The 10822-nt window shown below is 31.9% G+C and overlaps 1 protein-coding gene across 1 annotated transcript; it reads left to right on the top strand.

Annotated features, from left to right (window-relative positions):
- Window positions 1-6642, top strand: LOC136969491 (clavesin-2-like). Its single transcript, XM_067263657.1, has 5 exons — window positions 1-112; window positions 3476-3712; window positions 3786-3979; window positions 5359-5469; window positions 6390-6642. The coding sequence occupies exons 1-5, from the start codon at window positions 22-24 to the stop codon at window positions 6570-6572; spliced, it is 816 nt and encodes a 271-aa protein (XP_067119758.1). The 5' UTR covers window positions 1-21; the 3' UTR covers window positions 6573-6642.
- The last annotated feature ends 4180 nt before the right edge of the window (window positions 6643-10822 follow it).

The following is a 10822-nucleotide window of genomic DNA, read 5'->3' on the forward strand; positions in this document are numbered from 1 at the left end:
TAAGAAAATTGTGTGAACACTATGAGTACGTGTGTTGAAGGTAAACTCCACCAAGGCATTGATTACAATTGGGATGAAAAGGTATTACAGGAATTTAGAAACGATATACTCAGTAAGTATATAATTTTAATATTACAAATTTGATAAAATTTGATGGGGCAATAAATACACAAGTTTGAAATCGCGATTGACTCATTTAAAATGAATTTATCTCAGAGAATGTCTTTATGACATAAAAGATAACTGTCATTGTAAAATATTATTTTGGGAGTGGGAAAAAGAACAAGTCTTGTGGTCTTTTAAATTTCATTCAGGTCGTACACCGCTACAGCTTCAGAAAAACACGAACAATTAGATAAGTAAACAATTCGTTAGATGATCACCCACATTCGATCGGAGCTTCCTGAAGAGCGAGAAAATTGGCTCCCAAAAACATTAAAAAGGAAAAGGGAAAGGGTTCAGAGAGAAAGGTAAGGAGGGTGAGACTCAGACCTAGATAGCGCTTAGATATCAGAGCTCACACAGATATCAGAGATACTCGGCATGCCCACTGAGGATGGGGAGAGAGGCTATACTCATTTGGAAGGGACGTTCCGTCCGTTACGAGTAGGGATGTCCCGATAGCACAATAGTATCGATACCGGCCATTATCGGCATCGGGTATCGTAACTGTAAATCTTGCAGGCTGTTGCTGTTCAGTCTGTGATGTCGTCTTCCAGTTGTTTTTACTGCTGAGATGTTACTGTACTTATTGTAATTAAGGCTGCGAGAGCCCCAGAATAGCAATTAATATTTTTTGGTCACTCCAGAGAATGTAATCCATAATATCTGTTCAGAATTCAGTCAGTACTTCAGTTTACACTCGTATGATGTTTTATATTCACAAAAGAAGCCGCACATCTACTCCTGCTAATGGCTCTGTGGGTGCTACTATACATGGGGTAGGGAAAAATTCTAAATCCTTGGTGAAGAGGTAAAACAGTGTTTTTACATTGAAAGTACTTTTCTTATTCAGATTGTACAAAGGTCAGTGCAAACAAGTTTATAAGAATTACAGCTAATGTTGAACATCACTGGTAGTCCGAGTGGATTAACAAACAATAGTATTGCATAATCTTCTTCTATCTATCTATCTATTTATATAAATAAAAATGTAATGTTCGTTTGTTCCTACCGATTCCTTTGAAATTTTGATATAACGTTGCATTCGAATACGCACGTGTTTTTATATAATATACATGTCGAAATTCCTTCCACCTGGGGGGAGAGGGACAGGATTAACGCTTACCGTGAAGAACTCGGCTTCTATTAAACTACTTTACATGCGATGTTTTGCGTTTTTGATTGCGTTTTTAATAGGGTAAGTCAACAGAATATACACTAAAAAGAGATTTTTCGATATTCTCCCCTCGGGGAAAGTGTTATACATGAGCCACTGCAACGCGTGTCTGGGTCCGCTAGTGTTTAAATAAATATTTATTTATAAATAGTGGTCAGAACTCTAAGCATATGTAGATTCTGGAAATGAAAATTGACCTAACACGTTTATTGATTTTTGGTCTATTAATCTATTTACATTCCCGGCTGTTATATATAACAGGGGGAAATTATGGCAATAAAAAAAAACTCCAAACATTTTAATATTTTTGGACTAGGGACCTTGAAACGTCGAGAAATGAAAAAGGAATTTTGGGGTATATATGACTGTTAGTCTGTGTGTGACACGGTTTTGTTCACCCGCTCTGTAGCTTAATAACTCCTGGGCTTTTTGTGAATATTTTCTGGAAATTTGTAAGAAAACTTGTTTATTTGGGCATTGACGCTATTAAATTTTGGTGATTAAAGGGGTCTCGTGTATATCTCTAGGAGAATCAGTTTTAATGATGATTTTCCTCGTTTATAGCATTTCAAATTTTTATAGAAAACCCATCCCTAACCTCACAATTAAAATTTTTGTCATATTTATAATATTAAATAATATAAACTTTTTAAAAATATCATAACAGATGTCTCCACCTAAATTTTAAATATTGCCGGGAAAGTTAAGCGACTCGTTGCCGGATTTATTATATAAGTTCAGTTTAACCAAAAATACTTTAAAATTTTATTTAGGTTTCTGATTCGGCTGTAAATTCCGGCGTCAGACAGATCTTATTTGTATGTGATAAATGTAACGATACCGAATACGATACCCGACAGAAAGTATCGATACCAATACCGGTATCGGGATGTCTCTAGGTACGGGCGATGTTTCAAATCAGATGAAATGTGCTGACAGAGCCCATCTATGCTCAAGGGGATTTCCAATCTCGATTGTTCTTGATTCGTTACCACAACGTACCGACTGATACACGTGATAGGTACATTATTATATCGTGATAAGCTGTGTATAATTTACTGCAATAACTCTAACAATATTTATAGTCTGCTAAGCGATGTACAAGTACACTTCATGTATATCGCTTACGTAGTAAATAGAGCTACGGAATAAGCTGAGCAAAGATAACTTACAGCTGGATTTTTCTGGTCAGCTCCAGTGGCGCAGTCGGATTTAATTTTGGGCAGCTGGGTTGAATAGGTAAAAAATATCTTGATGCGAATTCAATAAAATTTCTATTGTATGTGACCGCTAATTGATAGGAACTGTAGAAATAGCAGACACGACACAATATTGATACCTTAATATTGAATGTAGCAGAAAAAATATAAACATAGATTAAAAGGATTATAACTATAGTGTTAGAGTCAATTTAAAAAGCACTTATTTAAATTAATTGATATAATATAATACAAGTGAAATAAACAAAATAGAAAAAACACTCTCGATATCTTTTTCCAAAAATTAAAACTACAATTATATAAGAAAACGTATGAATAATGAATTAATAAAATATAAAATAATGTAAATAAATAACGACTAACCCGTTACAGAGCTATACATTCACAAGAGCCGAATTATCGGGCTAGAGTTGGCTATAATAAATAAATAAATAATTAATAAGACAATTTGGCACTAGAGCTTGGCGTTAGGCGCCATCAACGTGTCTGCACGGATAGCAGAAGTTGCGGGTTCGAGTCCCGCTTCGGGCCGATTTCTTTTCCTCCAGTTCCAAATTATTAAAATTATTTATTTAATTTAATTTAATTATTAAGTTTAGTAAGAGATGGCGCCTAACGCCAAGCTCTAGTGCCAAATTGTCTTATTAATTAATTATTTATTTATTATAGCAACTCTATCCCGATAATTCGGCTCTTGTGGATGTATATAAAATAATGTCAAAATTTTTGCGAAAAGTAGATTATAGAATTTTTTACACTGTTAACATTTCTCACAATTATTAAATTTAATATTGACTGCTGCCTGTGAAAACAACATTACAACAACAAACAATTATATTAAATTTAATATTTTTGTCTTTATATTATTAATTTAATTATAGTATTATAATATTATCTTATTTTACCTGAACAAAAGGCGAAGAAGACCTGAACTGTAGAACTGACGACATATTTCTTCTGAGTTTTCTACGAGCAAGAAAATTCGACAGGCAAAGGGCATTGAAATTGTTGAGGAATTATTACTCGACCAGAAAAAAATATCCAAATATTTTCAAGAATCTAAGACCATCAGCACTAGAAGAATTTCTGCAGATGAATATAGTTGCTTCTACAATGTTCAACAACGACAAGGTTTTGGGTTTAGGATTAACTAGTAAGTCAGTTTCTTCTGTAATATTTATCAAATGACTTAAGATAATGTTATTTATTAACGCATTTTTATTCAGGCCGTTTCGATCCAACGAAAGTGAAAATAGTTGATTTAATAAGAAGTATAACACTTTTGCTTGATTTAGAACTAAATGATCACCCGATTCAAGTAAATGGATATACTGTATTGATAGATTTTGACGCAATATCTTGGCAACACATGATTCAGTTTACTCCATCAATGATACGATTAGCTGTTTCTTGCGTACAAGTAAGTATATATTTATTAAGTACAGATTAAATACATTATTGAAAATATACAGTAATATTATGTTTATTACTTGTCTAATTATGTAAATTCTTCTATAAATCGGAAGTCACTTTATTACAATTCAAAAATTTCTCTTGAAAGGGGTTAGATAGATGCCTGGCACGACTCTATTGCTAACGGAAAATTCTAATATACAGGAACAAAACACCACTAATTTCAGGTGGAGAGCACATATTTTAAATTACATTATTAAAAATATGACTAAACATTGCAGCCCGGTATTGTGATCTTAATGTCAAATTATGAAATCTATATTATCGTCGGTCGATGGTATAAACAAATTTTAACCCATATAAATGACAACAGTAAAACTTAGTTAAGGTCTTTCCACGGGTGATGTTTCCCTGCCATTCTTCGGTTTTGTCATTTTGCCTGTAAGACACCTGTTAAACATTTTTGCATAATATTCACAAATGTAAAAATAAGGAAATAATATTTAGAATGGCATAAAATTTAAAGGTTGACGTACAACCAAATAGGTTTATGATCAGATCTTCAAAACCAAATACAGTAGTAAGTCGCTAATGATTTGTATAATAAAATATAAATAAATTATAGTAATATTTTAAAATCAATAAAAATGTAAACCACAAGAGTACTAAATCCTACCGAGTGGATAGTCAGATGAAATACACTAGTGATTTTTAATCTATTTTCAGCCACAGCTCTCTAAGTTCTATAGACTTATAGGCCTATCCAACGCCTCCAATGTACCCAAACGTCCCCTTTCTTGAGTGAGACTTAGAAATATTCTTAGAAAAACTTCTGTACCACCCTCACCATTAACGTAAATTGTCAAAATCTGGAAACCATCAAATGCAATATTTCTTCTTACCCGTTTTTAACGGAGGAAAGGGAAACGTTGTAACACAAAAGATACATGATCCCTCGTATAAAAACCATAAAATATCTTAAAACAATAAATCAACGGACGATTCCTTCTATTAGTATATATTTTAAAGTGGAAAGAGAATAAATACAAAGCAAGAAGACAGAAAAATTAACCATTTACACGTTATAGTATTTTGAACAGTGTCCGAGATCTGAATGACCCCATAGTATCTGACATGGGTTATACAATTTTTTTTCAAACAAGGAATACATTTGTAATTCGAACAATATTTTAAAATTATAAATATAGTTACTTTCGCAATGTGGTACAATTGTATTTAATTGTATATTACATACAAGTTGTTTTGCTGAAAAATTGTGTTGATAGAAAAAAATTTTCTTTGCGGAAGTTATGGTAAGACGTTGATAACGTGATTTATATTATTGATTGATTAAAATTTTACAAATTTGTTTTAATTTACTTTTAGCAATCAATTCCGATTCGTTACAAGACTCTCTATCTTGTCAACTGCAATAATTATGTGAGACTACTTTATGCAATGTTTTCTCCGCTTCTACCTCAAAAAATGAGAGAACGAGTAAGCTAGTTATTGAATTTTCAATTAATATAAGATACAAAATATACAAAATTATCAAGGGTATTTACTGTATTTAAAAGGGGGATGCCTCCCGAAATAACTTTCAGTTTGAAATTGGCCATTATTTAAGTATTATAAACGTAAAAACAACCCGTAAAAACGCCACGTCAATAGCCCATTGGTGAAGTGAGAACTCAGGATCAACTACCATTATTCAGCAGTTTCATCCACTCGGCTATTGTTTTATTAGGGAAAGATTTTTACGAAACCATCATTAAAAAACACGAATTATTTAATGATGGTTAGTTATTTCATGGTTCTGACTTCGGTTGAATTAATTCTATATTAAATTATATAATTAAAGATTAAAAATTAACTGAAACATGTATAATATTTTGATTTGAAATCTCCATTTGGAGTTGTTTTCAAAATATTTTAAACATTTTTAACACATACAGCAATTGAAAAGTAGAATTAACGCAACCCCATGGAAAGTATTTACAATCCTACTTCAAATCGCAACTCCAAGTGAAGTTTAAATACTATTTGGAAGCTATTACTATATGATATATCATACATGAAAGCAACTACAATAAATAATATGCCCATAATTATGCGAATTAATTTCAAGCAACGTCATTTAAATATAGTGTAATGGAATAAAAAGCAAATAACTATTGTTTAACTGTTGAGCATCAAACACAAGACCGTGTTATTTATTATACACTTGGCACTTTTCCACTTCTATTAGTTGAAGATGCCGAGCAGACTAAATCCATAATATGGATTTAGTCTGCTCGGCATCTTCAACTAATAGAAGTGGAAAAGTGCCAAGTGTATAATAAATAACACGGTCTTGTGTTTGATGCTCAACATATAAGAAAACACGGTTTCAAGAATACCTATTGTTTAACTTTCAGATTCGTTTGTATGGTTCAGATTTCACAGAACTGCACAAAGAAATCGATCCCAAATATCTTCCTGCAGAATTTGGTGGCAAGTTATCCTCCTTTGATACTTCTGAATACAATCAACGATTGAGAGACAATGAAGAATTTTTTATAGAAAACGAAAAATACTGGACTGAGGAGAAGAATATTTAAGAACAATGAATATAAAACTGGAAGTTCTTTGTTACATACTTGATGTAATCATTATTATTTTATTGTAACGTCTTAGTTTGTAGAATTTACATAATAAATTACCTGACTATCTGCTGTGCATTTTCCATACACAGGAAATTTGAAAGAATTAAATAACTGCACTGTTCAATTACTACGGCACTAACTACTCTTAAATTTTCACTTTTTTTTCTTCTAGTAAAAAAGCCGACTTTTCAGATTTTTGAAGGTTTGGAATCGGTTGTTTCTCCCATGTGAATACTCTTGATGCAGTTTTTCGGATAGTTTAAAAAGATTTGTACCTAGAAATGTGTTTCTGAGTTATCTCCTTGTATAATACACGTTCTTTGATAGCCGCTAAATCCACGATTAGATAAAACGCTGTTACAGGCAAACGTTTCTACGATCTTCATGTGCTATAAAATCGTGCCATCTGATCGACCATGCTGACACCAGCTTTGTCTTCATTATCATTGATTATCGTTTCTGTTTACCTATTTTTGTATTCTTCTTCTCTCGAAAATCTCAACAGGGTCATGAACTGAACTCGTGGCATTTACGTTTTTATCTATTGATTTATAAATTCTTAACGTTGTCTTATCTTCATTGGTCAACACGATTGTGTTCATTATCCGTTCTTTATCCATGATTACTTTCACATTAGACGGCCCACGCCGATTGTATCGTACTATTCCAAGCATGCTAATTTTCGCCAAACGTAAGTAATATAATAACGAAAGAGATGTAAAAAAATTAACACATGTAATGTTTATACCTGAATTCACGTAATTATAGAGAAATTTTGTGATAATATGATAATATGCCGTGTCAGTGATGTTTATTCTGAACGTAACACATCTTTATCAGGGTGAGAAGAACGATTTAGAAAATATCTCTATTTCCCATCAGCTAGGGTACAGAACTTGGTATCCAATTTGTCGGGTTTATTTGGCATATATGAAATGAAAACGCAGCGTGATTTGCATCGAAACGGGTGTTCATCGACAAGAGCTCACTTGAATTGAAGCATTTTGTGCAAGATGTACTGCAAGATGCATTCGATTTAGCATTAAAAAATTTAGTTTTATAGTGTTATTTATTAAACATAAAGCTAAATAACGTTGAAAAGTTTCAAAATTTTTCGTTTATTCAGTCTTGAGATACAATGCAAAGGAGACCGCGAGATACATACGCATGTACACAAGCATTCATTGTAATCTATATATTAATTCTTTAAAAACTCTAAAGTATAATTCAAGTAAAATAAACTACTCTTCAAATCCGATTTCGAGTGAGTTATTTAAACAAAAAGGAACGAAAAGATGCTATACTTTTCGTTCCTTTTTGTCTAAATAACTCACTCGAAATCGGATTTAAAGAGTAGTTTATTTTACTTGTATTATACTTTAGAGTTTTTAAAGAATTAAGAAATTTAACCGATCCTATTGCTTTTTTAAATTTTTTGAATAATCTATATATTAATTCAGTAAGCCTTAAATACTGTCCAGATTTGTTTGAGAGAATGGCTGAAGATACTAGCATGGTTCAGATATCAAAATAAAGCGCTTGTCTTGTAGATGATGATGCGAAAATCGGATTTTAGAAAGACGTAATGATTCGGGAGTAGCGGAGTAGAAAATGTACAATTATGAGTCTTTACTTTTTAGTTTTTTAACCCTTTTTTTCTACCGTCTACATTGAAATTATAATTTTTTCATTATCACGCGTTATTTCCTATTTCGCGAGTTTCATTCGTAAAACCCAGCACAGGAAATTAGCACGTGGCAGGCCGTCACTACATTAGGGCGATCTAACATCATGCTGCCTGGGCAAATTACACTTTGTAGGCCCCAAGTGCAGTATTGACTTCAGACATTTTTCTTCAGTAGAATTGTTTTGAAAAAGTATTTTCTTATAAATGATTGGTTTGGGGCCAGTGGTAATTGACCTTTTTCTCCCCATAAAATAGGGCACCACTGCGTCATCGTTTGTCCGGTGCCCTGCCAATTAAAGTTAGTCGGATTTAACAATGCTAAGCTTCCATCCTATGACTCGTATATAATACTGAAAGAAATTTGATGGTACAGTACCTCAAGCGAATTACCAGCAGTCATAATTGCTGTACTGAAAATTTTTGTGTAAAACTCCAAGTTTTAAACTGGGTCATTAGTCTTATTTTAATATCTATAGAATATTAATATAAAATATTATAACAGGAGCAGAAACCTCAGAAACTAATCGTGACATTCAATGCTGAATTTTTATTTTTTACGCCTTAAGCTAACAAAAGATTGAAGCCCTTCCACAAATTTTTAACTGTTTAAAAAAATATACGTATGTCTATTTACACAGATTATAACTACATAGAAAAGTCTTCATTAAACGAGCATAATGCATTCTATTCAGTTCATTGAAAGATCAAACTCTACCAATATGATGTTATTCTGTGTACAAATGTACTTTCTATCTCAGTTTTTGACATACATACATTTTGACTTACGACAACTTAACCTGTTTATAAGACAGCGCCTGTATTTTTTATCTTTAAAAGTATTTGATTTCAACAATAATCTTACATAATTGTGTTATTATTAATTTTCCAAAACACGAAGATTTCTTTAATTTGATGGTTACACACGAGAATATTTTGATTAAAAAAAACAATAACAAGAGAAGCAAACACATTGTAGTAAAATAATAGTTACACCTAGTATATAACAAAAGTCTTCCAGTTTTATGTTCGATATTTTTAAATATTCTTCTCTTCAGTCAAATATTTTTCATTTTCTATAAAAGGTTCTTCGTTGTCTCTTAATCGCTGATTGAATTCAGAAGCATCAAACAAAGGTAACTTGCCACCAAATTCTACAGGAAGGTATTTTGGATCGATTTCTTTGTGGAGTTCTGTGAAATCTGAACCATACAAACGAATCTGAAAATCAAACAATAGTTATTTGCTTTTCATTCTATTAAACCATATTTGAATAAAGTTGTTTGAAATAATTTGCATAATTATGAGCGTATTTTTTTACTATAGAAGCTTTTTCACGTGTTATACCAGTTGTTTACAAACCGTACTTGGACTTCACTTGAAATCGCAAAACCAAGTCGCGTAAATTCTATTTTATAATTATTGTTATGTGTTAAAAAATGTTTAAAACAGTTTCAAAATTATTCCTAAATAAAGATTGCAAACCAAAGATTAATCAATCTTGTGCCTTTTCGATTTCAATTTTAGGTAAAGTAAATTCTATTGAAAAAAATATACAGTGGTCTTCAGATAAGGTATCTTTGATTTCAGCAAATTAAGTGAAATAAATCTTGCAATTAAAAATAATTACTTTTGTCGTAATTATGTACTATTTTAAAAATTTTCAATCGATAAATAAATGCACGAATGTTAATCGATAATGTGTCGAAAAATATAATATTTTCTTTCGTGCGTATATGTTTACTTTGGAGTTACTTCTTTTGTTCTGTCAAAGAAATACACGTCAAATCTTCCTGCTACACGCTCTTATATAAAAATTTCTGAATTCATACAATAGACGTTTGTATCATTTTTGAGAGTTTATGTATTCGTCATTACATCGGACATCACTCAATCTGAATCTGGTGAACGTTTTGGGTGTCTTTTATATAAATAAATAATTTATAATGTCCATATAATACAACAAGGAAATTTCAAACATCTGGCATAAAGTTCCAAATGTTTGATATTCTGCGTTACAGACTGGCGCATATGTGTGTCCTGTTGAGAAAAATTAAATTATTCGACAAATAGACATACGATTAATTTAGTAGTAAGTAGATTACGTACGAACTACAATTTGCAATATGCTTGCCTTCAGAAAAAAACAAATTCTGTTAAGGATCATAAAATTTATCAAAAATACGTTCTCTGATAGCTGCTGAAATTCCTTTCATTGTGTTTCTGAGTTTCGAAAGAATCTTCACGTATTCGCTGAATGCACATAAAGTTTATCTTTAGTTGCACCTCCATATAACAAAGTGTTAGCAGCTAAACATTCGATACCATCTCCAGCCTTTTCTGATGCATCCTGAGCTATCAATCTGGGAGCCTATACTTAAGTCACCAAATGTTTTTCATGTGTTACAGTGTGCGCAGATTATGCCTTTATCACACTCTTGTTTAATGGAGAGATAACAGCATGTTTCTATCAAAGTGATTACTGTATTATATTTTCGCAAGAAATTACATATGCACCATC

Source organism: Centruroides vittatus, unplaced genomic scaffold (genome assembly GCF_030686945.1).
Source record: "Centruroides vittatus isolate TY-2023 unplaced genomic scaffold, ASM3068694v2 contig_1799, whole genome shotgun sequence".
NCBI classification, from domain to species: Eukaryota; Metazoa; Arthropoda; class Arachnida; order Scorpiones; family Buthidae; genus Centruroides; species Centruroides vittatus.

Coding starts and splice junctions, on each gene's coding strand:
- LOC136969491 (XM_067263657.1), top strand. CDS start 22: ATGAGTACGTGTGTTGAAGGTAAACTCCACCAAGGCATTGATTACAAT. Junction 3,713..3,785: donor TTTGGGTTTAGGATTAACTA/GTAAGTCAGTTT, acceptor ATTTTTATTCAG/GCCGTTTCGATCCAACGAAA. Junction 3,980..5,358: donor TAGCTGTTTCTTGCGTACAA/GTAAGTATATAT, acceptor ATTTACTTTTAG/CAATCAATTCCGATTCGTTA.